Source organism: Martes martes, assembly GCF_963455335.1.
Source record: "Martes martes genome assembly, chromosome: 2".
NCBI classification, from domain to species: domain Eukaryota; kingdom Metazoa; phylum Chordata; class Mammalia; order Carnivora; family Mustelidae; genus Martes; species Martes martes.
This window is the reverse complement of record NC_137889.1, coordinates 146,018,765-146,035,566: the sequence shown is the minus strand read 5'-3', so window position 1 is coordinate 146,035,566 and position 16,802 is coordinate 146,018,765. Positions and strand designations below refer to the sequence as shown.

General features: G+C 47.0%; 1 protein-coding gene across 1 annotated transcript in view; it reads left to right on the top strand.

Moving 5' to 3' along the window:
* CLNK (cytokine dependent hematopoietic cell linker) overlaps positions 1–16,802 on the top strand; it is a gene marked incomplete at both ends in the record, with an annotated part of 149,739 nt that overhangs the window by 67,178 nt on the left and 65,759 nt on the right. Inside the window, 2 exons of the mRNA XM_080796353.1 lie at positions 2,195–2,266; positions 11,428–11,456. Of these exons, the coding sequence (XP_080652479.1) occupies positions 2,195–2,266; positions 11,428–11,456 (101 nt within the window). The remainder of the gene's footprint in view (positions 1–2,194; positions 2,267–11,427; positions 11,457–16,802) is intronic.

Genomic DNA, 16,802 nt, shown 5'->3' with positions numbered 1-16,802 from the left:
AGAGAAAGCTCAAGTTTAGTGCCCAGGTTGCTGGTTTGGAAACTATATGAGCAACGGAGGGGCTCACTGGGAAAGGGGCTCTGTCTGGAGGATAACCAAGAAGAAATGTCCAGAAAAGAGATGCCCATGTCAAGAACTTAGAAGGCAGATAAATAGAAAATAACGAAATATATGAAATAATACAATAATTAAATGATTTTCGAAATCATGAAATGATGAAAAAATAAAATGAAAAACAAACTGAGCATTTTGGAGGGGAGGAGGGTGGGGGGTTGGGTGAGCCTGGTAGTGGGTATTCAGGAGGGCACATATTGGATGGAGAACTGGGTGTGGTACATAAACAGTGAATTTTGGAACACTGAAAAAATTTTTTAATTTAATTTAAAAAAATAAAATAAAATGAAAAATAACAAAATAACACTTTATCTTTGTGTCAATTTACACAATGATGAACTATATCAAATGACCCAATAAATTTTTTTAATTTATTTTATTTTTTTTTTATTTTTAAGGATTTATATATTTATTTGAGAGAGAGAGAGCATGAGCAGGGGAAGGGGCAGAGGGAGAGGGAGAAAATGAAACCTTAAAACAGACTCCCTGCTGAGTACAAAACCCAACATGGGGCTGGATCCCAGGACCCTGAGATCATGACCTGAGCTGAAACTAAGAGTTGAATGCTTAACTGACTGAGCCACTCAGGAGCCCCACACTTATTTTTTTTAAACATTTATTTATCTATTTCAGAGAGACAACAGGGGGAGGGGAAAAGGAAGAGGGAGGGAGAAGTAGATGGAGAGACAGAGAATCTTAAGCAGGCTCCACACCGAGCATGGAGCCCTACACAGGGCTCCATCCCACGACTCTGAGATCATGACCTGAGACTGGATGCTTAATGACTGAACCACCATGGTGCCCCTCACTAATTTTTTTTATTTATCACTTCACAACCTATAGGCTGCACGCAAAATCCAAGATGGACAGTCCAGTCGCCAATAGGCATTTCCCGGAGTCCTTGACTCCTGCGTGCACAGGCTGCCCACTGAGGGCCCACTGTGGGCCAGGAGCTGACCCCCACCCTACAGAAGCACAGTCTGCACATCTCTGCCCTCACAGGCATGGTCATTGAGCTAGCTTAGCAGACATGGTCACAAGCTACAGGTTAAGACCAAAGGAAAATTACAACTCGGACACATGCTATGAAGGAGCCAGTCTCAGAGGGCAGGGAAGGTTCCTCTGAGGACTGGGCACCTGTGCTGAGCTCAGAAGTAGGAGTGAGAAGAGAGACAATAAACAATACCTAAAAGAGGCCTGAGGGTTAGGGTAGAGAAAGTCCAGGGACCCGGAAGAAGCAGATTTGCTCCATGCGGAGGAAACCAGGAGGACAAGAAGGTCAGCCAAGCTAACGAGGCAGCTGTCAAGGAGCATTCGTGGAGGAAACCATTATCAATAATTGTCTGCTAACGTTCACAAAATACCTGCAAAAGAAATGGAAGTATCTCAAACGTGGCTAATTGAATGAACGAGGATGCATAATAGTGATGGTTTACGATAGTAAGTGTGAACAGATTAACTCAATTTAAAATAATTTAATCTTTTCACTGTAAATGCCATAGCAAAGTATCTAAGTTATATAGAATTCCAATAAATATTATTTGAATCTGAATTGCTATTGCTAAGTAATCTTCCTTCCTACATTGGATGATGTCTGCTAGCGTCGGGTCAAATCTGACTAACAGAGGAAGCACCTAGAACATTCTTTGGCCCCAGGCCCTGTCTCTCTTTGACAGCCTCCCATCAATGGCATGGTGAAGGTGTGATCCTCCTTATTTTACAGAGCAGTGTCACAGGGACTCAGGCAGCTCAGGGAGGGTGCCAGCGGGAGCCTGCTGATGTGGGACAGCAGCCCACATTCTCATCCTGGCTGGGGTGCTTCTTCACCCCACACTACCGCTCCTTGTAAAATAAAGCTCTTACATTTAAAAGATGTATATTGTAAAGTAATTAACTTACTTTAAACATGGATTTTTTTAATCCCAATGGAAATGCAAAGAGAGATTTGGAATTATGTGTGAGACGTTCATTACTTAAATCTGACTGGGTGGCTGTTTCTATGAATGAATGCACTTAATTAATTTTTTTTCCCCTAGTTTCTTGCTATTTCCTGACTGTAATCTATTTTCCTTCATCCCAGGGGCAACAGAAGGACAGCAAAAGAAGGATCCAGTGATTTGAAATTCCAGAACCTCTGTCTGCCGAAAAATAGGTCAGAATATTTCCTTGTTTATTAATAGAGGAGTGAAAATGTAGAGTCTGTGGCAAATCAGCTGACCACCATACACTCACACACACACGTGTGCACATGCACACACACACACCAGGTTAATGTGATAGAATTTTATTGCTGTCAGAGGTCTTAGAGGTCACATGGAGACCAAGGTTCAGAAAGAAAAGAAACTCATGTGGGTTGAAGTACCAGCACATGGGTGATGCAGGGAGAGGTTGAAAAGCCCTGCGGCATCCGCAGAATTTCCCATGAGGGCTACTTCCACCATCCACCAGTGGTCCAAACAACCCAGGAGACAGCCACTAAGATGGAAACTTCCATTCCCAGCTGGTGAGTGATTTAAATGATGGATCATATATGCATCAGGCCATGAGCCCACCACCAGCTCTCACACATGAGGAGAACAGAGGAAGCCATGTATCCGTGTGGTTTTTTCTCTTTGTCCCCCAGCTGAGCAAACACTTACTAAGCAGTCATGGCATTAGAACTTGCACAGGCTAGAGAATATGCAGAGATGAAAGACAAAGTGCTACTTCCAAGGGACTCAGAACCAAGTCTAAAAGTTCAGAATAGGGGCTAATTTCGTGAAAGGACAAGATTCCAATCCTGAAGCCAATCCAGGTCGGCCATCGCCCAGCAGCCAGACCCTGGGCAACACCCTGATGCCCAGAGAGGGTTGGTCTCCCTGCGCCCCAGCAGAGCTCCCTCACTGAGCCTTGCCTGAGCAGCCTCTCTGCCCAGAAGCCCACAAGGGTCTCCATATGTTATACCACACCTTGCATCCCAACACACTTCAACCGAGTCAACTGCCAAACACCCATTCAGTTCGTCCTATGTGCCAGGCACCCAGGCATTCTTATCACCCTAAGATTTACTTGAAGAACTATTTTCCCTAAGATGAGTAAATGAATGCCTCTAAAACAGAATATTTGAAATATTGTCAAAACCACATTAAGCAAAGGAAAATTTGTGGCTGTTCTCAGACTTGTTCAATGTTTACATTAAATACATTTGAATAATGCATTTTAAGTCAGTTTTTCTTATTTCTTGACAATAGCAAGAGATGGGAGTTGGAAGGGTTAGAAGCCTTCCTTCAAATGAAGATGGTTGCAGCAATCACATACATCAAAGTAATATTTACAGCTACATTTGAAAAAGAGAGAGAGAGAGAGAAAGAAAGAGCAGTGCTTTTTTCCGCAGCAAATTATTTCAGGATGTGTCATAGCATGCTCAAGATATATTAAAAAGAGCAACAGACGATGCTTCTGCAACCTGTTCCAAACCATTTATAAACCTAAATTTAAAAAAAAAATCCCATATGCATACAAATCTCTGTACCACTGCGTATTTTATAATGAAAGTATTATATGAGTATAAATTCATATTTGAGATATATAAATTAAATCAAAATGTCTGAAAACTACATATTTGGGCCCACTGTCATACTTCAAGAACTATTAAACTGATTAATTCATTCTCTGTACAAATGACAATTATCAGCATTTGGCAGAGAGGAGAGAAGAAGGGTGCTGTGGGCAGGCAGGGCAGACCCCTGGGGTGCCGGGTCTCAGTGTCAGCAGACCCGCTCACTCCCGGAGCGACCTCAGTCTGACAAGCCCATTTCCTATCTCAGCGCCTCATATACTTTAGAAAGGCCATTTGAAAGCGAATGGGTAGGTCATCTTGTCCCCTACTGACCCCTGTACGTAAAGCAGTGCCTGTGTGTGGGAAATAAATGGGAGACCCCTGCAGCGTGCCTAGAACATAGTAGGTTCTCAGTAAATAACAATGGCTAATGGTCGCTGAGTGGTCATGTGACCATCATGTGACCATATGCTGGACGCCGTTTTAAGTTTAATAGGTACTGTCTCCCTGGATCCCCACAGTCCAAGTGTTATTAGTCTCCTTTTTATAGGACAGAAAGCATGCCCAGGATCAGTAACTTCCCCAAGGCTGATGAGCCAGTTGCTTTTCCAATCGTTACTGGTATCTAAAATAGCCTTGGCACTCCATGTGGCTGCCCTCAATACTGCCAGCCCTTAGTTAGATGAGGGGTCAGTTCCCGCGACAGGTGCAGAGGGCTGTCCCCCAGCCTCCTCCCACACACACCCCATACACACACACTCAAACATGCATGCGCCTCCGGACCACAGAAGATGCCCACGCAGATGCTGAGTGCCGGGGCTCCACCCATCTGATGGGGTCCAAGAGATGATCCAAGAAAAACACAGGAGCCCATCCACATCCAGTACCCACGACATGTCCACACTGCTGATACGAACACATCCTAGAACTCCCCATAGAATTCATCGAGCTGAATCCCCAGTATCCACTCCTGTTCTGTACTGAGTCCCCACATGTACAGAAAATGGAAAGATACCAATTGATGTTTCACAATCGAGTCCAAACTCAAATCCGTAGTTAAGTGCTTAACGTGCACCAGTCACCACAAAAGGAATTTTGGCATTTAATCCCCATGGTACTGATCTGAAGTAGTTATTCCAACCCATCTTATAGACAAGAAAGAGAATCTGAGAGAGGTTCCATTTGCGGTCAATCACAGAGCTGGTCACTGGTGACAGCTGGATTTGGTTTCAGTCTCACCTCAAGTCAAGTGCCATTTCTGGGTTCTAGGTGACCCCAACTTTCTGTTATGTCGGCATAGTCATATGGATTTTGTTTTCTGTTCCTGGGAGTATCCATTCGGCTCATGTCAAGACTGCCAAGAAGAAGGAGCATGTGCATGGGCCCCCTGAGAAGAACGGCCACATCCATGACACAGCCTCACAGCGGCAGGTCCTGGATCATGGCCGTGGACCAGCATCCAGCAGCATCACCTGGGAACTCTGTAGAAATGCAGATCCTCCTCTGTAGAAATGCAGGCCCTGACCTCCAGAATCAGAAGCTCAGGCGTGGGACCCGGGCCTCTGTGTTTCAGCAAGCCCTCCTGGTGAACCTGGTGCCCATTCAAGTTTGAGAACCTCGACTTTATCATCGTTACCTGGAGTGCAGCTTCAGAGCAGGAGTAGGAGGCCTCTGGGCTCAGCACTTACTCTTCCCCTACCCACTACCTCCAGGAAATGGGAAGAAGAGAAGAAGATGCAAGAAGGCGGCCGGGAGGGTAGGAGGAAGGTGGGAGAGTTCAGTGCACTGGGGACATGGAAATTCAGAGTTGAAGACACAGCCCTCAGGGGCAGTAACGGTCAGGGAGACTAAGGGCTTGCCCACAAGGTTCCCAGCCACGCCTTTGCACTCTGCAAGTGGAGACTGTTCCCACTCCGGACGACAGCACTCTAGTTAACACTGTCGCTCGTGCGTCCCACACTCCAGTGCTCCCAGTCCCCTCTCCTCATTGACTATCCATTTGTTCCCTTTTGCCAGGATACTTGCACCGCAATAGTTAATTCCCCAGAGGTTGGGGGAGGGAGGGCAAGGTACAGGTGGCTGTAATTCCTCAGGGCCAAGGAGAGCCAGTCCTTACCCTTCAGATGCAGCAGTCCTGTTCCTATGCTAGGAGGCCCCCTGCAGGACACTCGCAGCAGACAGCCCTCCCTCAGGAGACAGACCCAGTGTCAGGGTTCCCTCCTGCTCCTTGCTCTTGACCTCTCTGCTTTCACCCTACACCCCTGCAGCGACCCTGAGCATCCACGGCACTGACAGATCCCTAAGAATACCACTCCCTTTGGCCCTCCTCGCTGGGCAGAAAGGGGGGGTATCTTTCTAAAACGTGGCCAGCTGATAGCTTTACGGAGGGCCCAAAGTGCTTTCACAGAGGGTGTGTGGACTACTGTGCGGTGCCTGGTCCTTGGGAGCTCCCCAAGGTGGATGCTCAGGAAGCATTGCTGAAGGGATGGGAAGAAGGACTAGAAGGACCCACCAGGAGGCCTTTGGATTGTACGATGCCCAGGGCCTGGCACATACTAGACACTTGAATAGGTGGTAGAAGGAACTTTTACCAGAAGGAAAGGATTGAGGGACACAGAGAGAAGACAGAACAAGTCAGGGAGGGCAGGGGAAAGGGTCGAGGCCATGGACTTAGGAGCCGTCCACCAGCTGGAGGGGCACCAGAGCTAATCTGGGCACACAGGGCACACCACGCAGCCACAGCCCTGGTTCTCTGCAGTGTAACCTATCCAAATGCCAGATATGGTTGTTTTCACCCTTCAGTATTTGTCAGGGACATGGAGAGCCCACATAAGAGGGATCATGCGTTCTGTCCTTGTTGAGGAAAGAAAAATCACAAGTTTTAACAATGAGATTTAAATCGGAAATTCATAACTCCACACTCTCTTTTGACTCTCCTAGTGTGTTAGGAGAGCAAACAGTAGGGGGAGGCTCACAGGCCTCAGAGGGATCCTGAGGGGTTGAGGGGGCAGGGCTCCCCGAGCCTGAAAGTTCCTGGGAAGTGTGAGCATTCATACTTCCAGACTTTTCCCTAGGATCCTTTCAGGGACCGGCACAGCCTGAATATGTGTTTTGTTTTGTGAAAAATAAGATAGAAAAGAGGAGAATTCTTGAAACTAATCAAGGATTCCTTTAACCAAGAATGAGTCCATTCTTTCACTAATTAAATATGAGCATTGACTTGAGTCCACCTTGGTGTGAGTTTCATCTACTGCAAAGTAATGTGGGTGTTGGGAGTGGTTCTCCAGTCTGGGATCTGTAACAAAAACGAAAGCCTGTTCCAGAGGGGTTTATGTGGGATGTGTGCCCACGCGTGGAGCAGGTTCATCCCGTGTAGTGGACTCTCTGCCAGCCCTTGCCAGGGCAGGTGGGTCCACATAGAGACCCAGACATGGCTGACCATGCATCTCTAAGCTGCCCTACTCTTGCGACGCCCTCTAGTCTCTGCTTGCCTGTGCACCTGTACCCTGCATTCATTCCCTCGTCGGTGCTCTCACTCATGCTTACTTGGCCACATATTTGTGAGTACATGATATGTTCCAGGCACGTTCTGTATTCAGTGCCTGGTCTCCCTTTTAGGGACTGGGGCCCTGAGGAAGGGAGTTTGAGAAATTGAGCTGTACTCTGTTCTGCTTATAGGGATGTGAGTTCCACTGGAGAAGCACCACATGAGCAGAGAAGGGCTCTGACGGCCACACGGGAAGTTGGGGAAATGCTCGCTGTCGAGGCTGGCACTCACTCTCACTGAGACTGCTGCACACCCCCATGACCTTTCTGTGATGCAGCTCTGAGCAGGCTTTACCCAGCATCTCACCCAATTCCACCTGTCTCCAGGACCACGAGGGCCTTCTAGTGCTCCCCTGCTTGTTCCTCACTCTCTGGGCATGAGCACACCATGCCTTTCCACACTCAGCTCCCACAGCACCCTCATGCCGACCTGTACCTCCCTCCAGTGCTGGAGAGGAAGGAGGGTGTACCCCACCCACAGACTGGCTGTACCCTCAGGGGAGGGGTAACCTGGGCCTCAGCCAACCCAGCCCCAAAATGAAAGGGCCAGTTCTGGTAGTTAGCCCTAACACTGAGATCAAGGTTCCTGTCCACCAGGAGTCGCCAGGAGATTTGCTGAGATGATTTACATAAGGCTCGCCCTTTACCAGCACGGTGCAGGCATCCAAACAGAGGGAGGAAGGCAATGAATTTAGAACTTCAGAGTCACCTTCATTGCTCTTTAGACTGTATTAAAAGTGAGTTTAGCAACTCTTCTCAGTTGTCTGACAAAAATTAGAATTTTAGTCTAAAGAACTCTCTTAATGTCCAAGACGGTGCTTAAGGTAAGACATAGTGCTGAACCAGTTAATCTTGGAGGCTTGGGACAGGGAGTGGGCTGGCAGGTGAAATCACACTGACCGTTTCCCAGGGGGCTTGTTGTGCATTCTGCTCCAGCAATGGGTGCCTGGGGAGACCCAGAGGGGACCACACACGTCACTCTCGAAGGGGCGATGAGGAATTATCTCCACACCAGGAAATTGACCCTGGAGACAGGACCCAATGTCGTCTCTATGGGACAGGAAAAACACACCATCCAAACTTTGTTCCCATGGATAAGTAAAACGCAAGTGCACCCCGCCTACGCAACCAGATCCGGTTCTCCCAGGAGGCAAGGAGCGGGGGGAAAGGAGGAAAGGAGGGTTTAATTTAGTGCCCTTTCCAGGTTAAAAATTATTAAGCCTATTAAATTATTAAGAAGTATTAAAAATTAAAAATAATTCAGAAATTGAAATTCTTTATTTGTAATAAGGCTTAAATATTGAAAACCACAAACCACCGGAGGTCAATCTTTCTCATTTCATATTCCGTAAACTCCCCCCACCACAATGTGGACACCTGCCTGCACAAGCCAGAGATGCAGAGGAAGGCATGCCGCCCAGAGGCTCAGACAGAGGTGGAAGGAGCACGGAGTGTGAAAAGCAGAGGGGTGGCTGCCGAGCCATCCCCCTGTCCAGCCGTGGCCCGTCCACATGTGACCATGTTATGGATACCATTGATGCAAAGGAGCCAAGGAGCATCCTTGTAATTCCCTGGCAAGAGGCAGCTTGCTAACGAACACGTGGGGCTTTCTTGAGCGTAAAGAACACACTGGATCTCCATGAAGCTTGCCAGCAGCCTCTTTTGCTCATTACCCTGGGCTGTCCGACTGCAAAGAGCATTAACACAGGAGCCTTTTCAGGTAGACTGTCAGCTGCCAGTCTGCACTCCAACCAGACATAACTGTGGGGTGCAGGTCCCCTCTGGGGTCCCTTCCTTCCCAGGCCCTCCGAGGCCGGTTCCAGGCTTCCTCTTCTCCCTCTCCCCTTTCTGGGCTCAGCTGGAATAACAACGCTGCTCCTGGCTCTGCTGATGCTTCCTCTGCTAATTCATTTGGCTTGCACTGACGCACAGAGGGCCCTGGGGTGCAGAATCCCAGAGGATATGACATATGAATGAGCCCCATCGCTTGGGGACCCCACTGAGAGGGAGAGTGGATCAGAGAAGCCTGGACAATCAGGAGTAAGCTCCCAGGCACGGAGTGCTGGGCGGTCTACTGGCTGCTGTAGGCTTGGAAATAATAAGGGTGGTGGGACAACTCCTGGCTCCGCCGATTGCTTGCTGGGCCACTTCACCTAACCTCTTCTGAACTTGAGCTGCACCTGCAAAGTGGGGAAAGCCAGCCAGCCAGAGCGGAGCCTCGCTCAGTGCCGGACAAGCTCCACTCTTCACAGGTGTCAGAAGACCCCCAGGTCTGCCTTTGAGGGTCCCAAACTTGGAACAACAAATTGGACAACATTGCCTCTGACGTGCTTTTTAGCATTATCAGTCTTTGATTCCAAAAACCAGGTGAAGCCAAGGTCAGAAGGACAGAATCCTAACTTAAAAGTCCAAGCTCTTGCTAGGCTCCCCGAGGAGACTGGCATCCTCTTCCTCATCCCCGGGCCCGGGACGCTGCCTGTGCTGGGTGTGATGCCTCCGGGCAAGGGCCTGGCTTGCCACACTCCCGTCAAGCTCGCTGTGCACAGTCGTGAAAGAATATCATTTACATTCCCCATGTCATGAGTGGCAGGTCTGGGGAACCTTCAGAGGCCTTGATCTAAGACGAAGATGTCAAAGAAGAGCCCATGCGTTCAAAGTGTCAAGAGAAAGCTCCGAGGCCCTAGATAAGTGATCTGCCCCTTCCTGGCCGGTTTACTATTAATTTCTGCAGACTGTCGGGCAGCTTGAAAGGATGCCAAGAGCTAACCACAAGGGCTCCGAGACCACAGCTGCCTTTGGGCTCGCCACCATCTCGGGGCCAGGGTCAGGGAGGTGGCAAGGACAGAGGGATCCAATAGGCGGGTGTCAGGCCCCTCGCTCTCTGTGGGACTGGACAAGTTGGGGAGCTCTCTGAACCTCCCATTTCCTCATCTGTAAACTCAGGACAGCGTCAGCCACCCCACAGGACCACTCTGAGTATTAAAATGGCAGAGGACAAAGGGCAAGCAAGAAGTCAGACTCAAGGGCGGAGGGCTGTGGTCTTCTGGTTACTCTTGTCTCCCAGCTTAACTATTCAGTGCCTGACATCCCAGCCACCAGCCAGGCCTCATAAATATTTACACCTGGTGTGTGTTGCGATGCTCAGTTAATTGCCCCTGTGACGTACTTTGAGAGCCTCGGAGGATAGGTGCTGCGTGGGGCCCAGGATTATTAAAGGCACAAACAAGTTGGCACAGAAGCAGCACCCTCCAGAGCCTTCCATCGCCCCAGAGTTTTTCAGATCTTTGCCCGAAATCTAACCAAAAGGTGTTTCCAAAGGCACCCTGTCCAATGTGAATGTGGTGGCCAAGCAAAGACCCTACTAGAAAATGGACAAGCACACGTACAGGCAACTCACAGCGGAAGTGGTTCCAAAACCACTTGGAAGATAATAACAATAATTCAGTCTCACTAGGCATCTAGGAAGTAAAACAGGTAAAATAAGGAATCAGGTGCCAAGTAGGCAGGATCTTTTTAAAGGATGGATTTAAGGGTGGTGAGATCCAGCAAGACGGTCACTTCCAGCTCTGTGGTTTAGCATCTCCATCGATCCAACCCATGTGGAGAGCAACTGAGTGATCTACAGCAAGGGGCGTGGATGACCCCCATTGCCTGACCTCTTCACTGCACTTGGTAGAGTCTCTCCATGGAAACATTTCAGGGGTTAGATGAGAAATGCAAGCATGGATATTCCCTGCAAGATCATTCACCATAATAAAAACTAGGAAGAACCTAAACGTCCCCTCCAAAAATCACCAAGTAAATATCACCGAATAAAAATAAAATCACCAAATAAATATCACCAAATAAAAATCACCAAATAAATATCATGTTTTGGAATAACAGCTAAAGATAGATAATGCATTTTTAACATCAGCAGCCCATACATTCCTGTGCTACTTTTATACACCTGTATGTTTACACACACATACCCTTATTAACACGTGTGCATAGGTATAGCAGACTTGCCAAAATATTACCTGGGGTGCTGTTGTTTTCTTCTCTGTGCATTTTTCTATTTTCTGGATTCTCTATAACAAGATGTTGTTTTGGATCTAGAACAATAAGAAAATGAGGAAATCGTTCCGTAGGTTGATCTGGGAAATGTCTGTGGTGGCTGCCACTCCTCTGGGGAAGGTGTGTGGCCCGCATGCCGCTAACACTGACCTTGGTTCTCTTTCCTGCCCTAGGTCATGGCCTCGAATCCACAATGCCACCGGTGAGTCAGGGGCCCTCTGTCACCTAAGCAGTGGGAATGTCAGCATGGCTCTGTTACTCTTCCTTCCATTCTTGTCTGCTTTTCTTTCAATGAAACTATTGGCCTGTTCCAACTGGCATTAGCCACTGACAGTCTCTCCCTCTGGTTGCTCCTGGAGTGCAGCCTGGCCTGTGACTTCCATGAGCTTTGGAAGCTGGCAGACTGACGGGGAACCCTGGCTCCCCACTTTTAAGCTGTGAAGCATAGGTCCCTTTGGGCTCAAGTTCCTTCATCTGGAAAATGGGTGAAAGTCTGCCTAAACATCAGGGTTGTGGCCATTCCTTAGCGCTTGTACAACTGAACTCTATATAATGGCTTCCCCCCGAAAATATGTGTTGTGCAGATGATTGATTCATTTTATGCTTCTCTTGCATCTTTTTTCAGAGCCTAGTTCTGAATCCCATTAAAGTTTGAGTAAAAGTACATACTATTCATCTTGGAGCATTATTGTTTCAGGGAAAGTCCAATAGAACGTCCCTAGAAAGCTGGTGGCCACAAATGATGGCTGCAAAGAGACAGAATAAAGTGAGAAATAGACAAGAAGTGTGCAAAGAAGGGATAAAATCATAGGAAGTGATGCAACCTGCCAATGAGCTCCAAGGTTCATATGGTGCATGCTGGAGCATGTCCCAAAGAGCCACGAGTAGGGGAGAAAAGCAAAGTCCGAACTGCAAGTATGAATATAGATAAGAAACAAGCACCCAGCTCTAATGGTTTTAGTAAGTTTCCCAGTCCTTTGCTAACAAAGGTTGCTTTCTCTCAAGGTAGATGCTTCCAAACTGTACCAGAGTCTTTGATCCCAAATACACCTCCCTCCATCAGCTCACTACCTCTCACCCCTTCCCACCACCCACTTAGAGTCCTGGGGGTACTCTAGACCCTTCCAAAGGGGATGGTCCCTGCAAAGGAAATTGCCAGTCTGACGCAGGGGCTGGTGAGTTATAAACCACATAACCCATACCCCTCCCCCTTTGCTCCCTCTCCATGTTCCTGAAGACAGAGAAAAACTGACAGGTGGGTATTCCATTTAATTAACAACATTCAAGAGACAGAAGCTGGGGCGGGGTGGGGGGGTGGAGGTGGACAAAAACAAACCAAAATCCCAAGAAAACTGATTGAGATAAAGCTTCCCAGGCCTGCCCATACCCACTGGAATCTATATTCTGCTAAAAATATTAACGGCAAATCACACCACCCCTGTCTATGCACCTTTATGAACCGGGGCAGATATTTATTAAAATATAACAGAACTGATATAATTAAAGATGCTTGGGATTCACATAGCAGGCTGTTTGCCACGATATTAATAACATTTCTAGATATTTTTAAGTTGCTTGATTTTTTACCATGGGATCAATTGAACATATGGTGAGGTTCCAGCAGGAGGGAATACTATATAGTCATTAAAAAACTGACACTGAAACATATTTAGTGACATGGATATGTTCTAGTCTGCTATTCTATGACAGAGCAGGCAAGAACACAGTGTGCTCAGGCCTATAGAGGTTATATCATGTGTGCATGTGTGTGTGTGTGTGTGTTATCAGGCTACAATCAAATATTTTTAGTGGGTGTCTTGGTAGGGGGACTTTATAGTAATTTTTATCTCCTTTTTTCCTCAGCTGTATCTTATAATTTTCTACAGTAGCATATATTTTATATGCTAAACATTATATATATATAAAAATACGTATTACATAACATATATACATTCATAACATATACTATATATATATATTCCAGGCCTGGAAAAGACAAACACCAAACACATGTCCAAACTTGGACAATCTGTCAATACCAATACCTTCTGTGAGGCTGATTTACAGAGAATAAGGCCATGTTTTTCCATAAAATAAACTCAGGAGTTTCTCTCCTTCCACTGATTAAAGAAGGAAATGAAAGAAGATAGCCCTATTTAGAAAGTGGTCTTCTCTCTTAAGGCACCGTATACAACAAAAACCCTGATAAAGATATATATTGGCTATTTCAATTAAATGGACAAGAAATTTCATTTTGTCCAGGAGCACTTGTTTTGTTTTTGCCTTTTGTTTCCCAAGGAAAGCAGTCTTGAAAGTTGGTTTTTCCCACTTTCAAAAGAAAAATTAGTAAGGATTTTAAGAGTCGGTGGAGGAAAGGCAGGAATGGGATACATGCGCATCCAATGCCCCCTGCTGGCCCTTTATAGACATTGCAACATTTGTATTAATTTCGCCGAGGCTGGTTTTCCCACAAGATGTGGGCAAAATCAGTGGACAGAAACAATGTGAAAAGTTGGTGGTGGAATTGCTGGAAAAATGTGTTCCCCTAGTTCACATAAGCACAAGCCAGGATTTCAAATCGCCCATGATTGGTAAACCCAGCAATTCAGAGCTGTCTTTAAAATGTGTTGTGTATCAGAATCACAGTAGTCACAAATGTGTATTCTCAAGCCCATGCCAAGGTCTGTGCTTTCACAGGTCTGTCGTGAGACTAGCGAGTCCTTGCCTTCCCGGGATAATTCCATCTCATGTAGTGCTAGGGCTGTCTTTGGAAAATCACTGGCTGAAGCAACAATAAATAAAAAGGAAGCTATGAAGACTGCCTTCACTAGGAAGCTGCTTGCAATTCCCTGGACGACGACTATCTCAGAATATTTTATTTAAATTTCAACAGAAACCGTGCAGTTCCTAAAAGACAAACACTGGTGAAGGCAGCACAGAGAAAGAAAAGAACCTGGAGCCCTAGGTCTGGAGCCCAGACTTTGAAAACTGGTTCTCCCATGACATCAGCGAGACCTAGGACCTGTGAATGAGAGAAAACGGAAACTAACAACATAATGAGTCCCTAGTTTGTGCCAAGCATTTGATAGATGTCTCTAATTTAGCTGTCAGAGGCTGATAATACTCACAGTGTAGATTAGGTAAACTGAGCCCAAGAGAAGTTAGATTCCCCCCAGGGAATAAGTCAGCAGAGTAGAACTCAGATCTGCCACAGTACTCTTGTTCCTGCTGGGGGCGAGCAGTGTTTTCATCTTTCAGCTGAGGCTGTCAACCAGCCGTGTCACTGAATCCCTGGGCCTCACAGCCAGATGGGTTGTGCTCAACAGACCACTGGGAAAATGGACAGAGCCACACCAACAGAGTTGAGTGTTGAGAAACTCACTGCTCTTTTTTTTTTTTTTTTCTTAAATGAGAACTCAGTAACGAGCAAGTTCCTAATACAGATCTGAAGGCAGAGGACTCACAACCTGGATTGAACAGAAAAGATTTGGTCATGACATTGAACTTGAAATGTGAAACACAGCCATTCATTGGGGGAACACACTGCCAGGCAGTTATTTCTTTAAATTTCTCAACTGCTATTTGGGGGAGACACAACTTTTCTCGTTCTACAAGCTGATATTCATTAACTGAGGCTTACGCGCTTGCCTGCGGTCACGTGGCCAGAAACGGCCAGGTTTTGAACCTAGAATTTCTAACTTATTCAGCGTCCATGAAAGAGGCATTCATGACTTTCCTTCAGAAGCTCTGCCACCTTTTCGGTGAATTCCAAAGCTGACCTCCTCAAGGAGATTAAACAGTAAAGGCTGAAACACATGTTCAGAAAGAAATCACAGAGGCTTAAACGTGACTTGTTTTCTTCTATGTAAGTCAAGTCCAGAGGTAAGCCCTCCAAGGCTGTTTGGCAGCTCTGCTCCCCACGTCCTCAGAGACGCTGATCCCTCCCTTGCATTAGCCTCAATCCCATTGCCTAAAATAGGGATAGCTGTGCTCTAGGCAGCAGGAGGGTGGAAGGGAGGAAAAAGAAGAAATCAACAGTGCACAATTTCTCTTCTGAAAGTTTCCTGAAAACTGAATTGATTTTCCACCTCTTGCATTTACCAAAACTTAGACTCATGGGCACATAGGACTGCGAGGAAGACCGGGTTGTAGCAAGTACTTGGTCTAGGTGCCCACGTAAGCAGCTGATGGTCGGGGCTTCCAGGACGGACGGGGGAAGTGGACATTGAGAGACATACAGCCTTCTCCTCTACAGAGTTCTAGTGATGGGGCCTTGGGACCCTCTGGCCTCTCCCTTATCACCAGTTATTGCTGAGTAAGACCAGCTGGCTCACTAGAGCCAATGCTCACTTTCGCCATACCTCTCCCCACTGCCCTCCCCCCACTCTCCAAAATCTTGTGACTGCATTGAAAACAGAAGCTGGGGCTGCTTGGGGAACCTGACTGGTTTGGGAATGCCATCATCCGAAAAGCCCGCTGAATCCACTTCCCAGAGAAAGAGGAACTTCTAAAGCACTCCAGGCTCCCTATTTTCACTTCCCTTCTTGCACCAGAGAACACGACTCTCTTAATGGGACCTGCTGGGAACTGTTTCAGTGATTTCCTTTAAATGCAACCATCCCATGGAGCCAGCCCTTGGGGACACAGCCAGCACCCCTGTGCCAGTAGAGGCACTAAAATGCACCAGCCTCAGGCTTCCAGAGGCTTCCGTTCAAGGGTGTGTTTACAAGCGCTGATAGTCCGAGCTTCTCTCTAACTTTATCGAACATGGCCCATTTCCTCATGGAAGGGAGTCAGAGCTCCTAAGTCAGCAGTCTTCAGACATCAGTGTGAGTAGACATCACCACAGAAGCTTGTGAAGAAACTAACTGGTTTGCACTGTGAGCCTGGTTTTGTTTTCTTCCCTTACTTTTTTGTTTTTGGTTTTTTATTTTGTTTTTTTGAAATGGAAAACAAAAAAAGTACGTTAATCAGGAAGAGCTAACATCCATAATGTATAAACTACATATGTTGGTAGTTTAATAAGATAAGGATTTACTTCTTGTTCACATAACAATCCAATGTGGATCGAAGGAAGTCTTTTCCCAAATGCTCACTTGGGATTCACTCTCCTTTTACACACTGGCTTTCATTATCCCTGAAGACCTCAGGGTCTTCTCTCTCTAGATGGGTGTCGAGAGGGTCACGAGAAGGAGAGGGTCAAGTGGGTCATCCAGGAGGGACACACATGCACCCACCTTGTCCTGGCAGCTAGAGCACCATGCCATGGCCATGTGGCACAAGGGACACTGGGAGATGTGTACCAGCCAAGAGCCCACAGGGAGAGGAAATGGGGCTCAGTGCATCTCCTTGCAGTATCTTCAAAGCCATTCGAGGCACTTGAGGTATTGAGGCCCAGGACTGGAGAGGTGCTCCTTCACTTTTACCTAAGATTGGTAGTCAGGGAGGCTCCCTCCAGGCACAGTGTGTACAGGTCTCTGGGGTGGAAGGAGCTTGGCGTTGAAAAGAAGCTGGGGTAGCTAGTTTCAGAGGAGAGGAAGAAACTGGA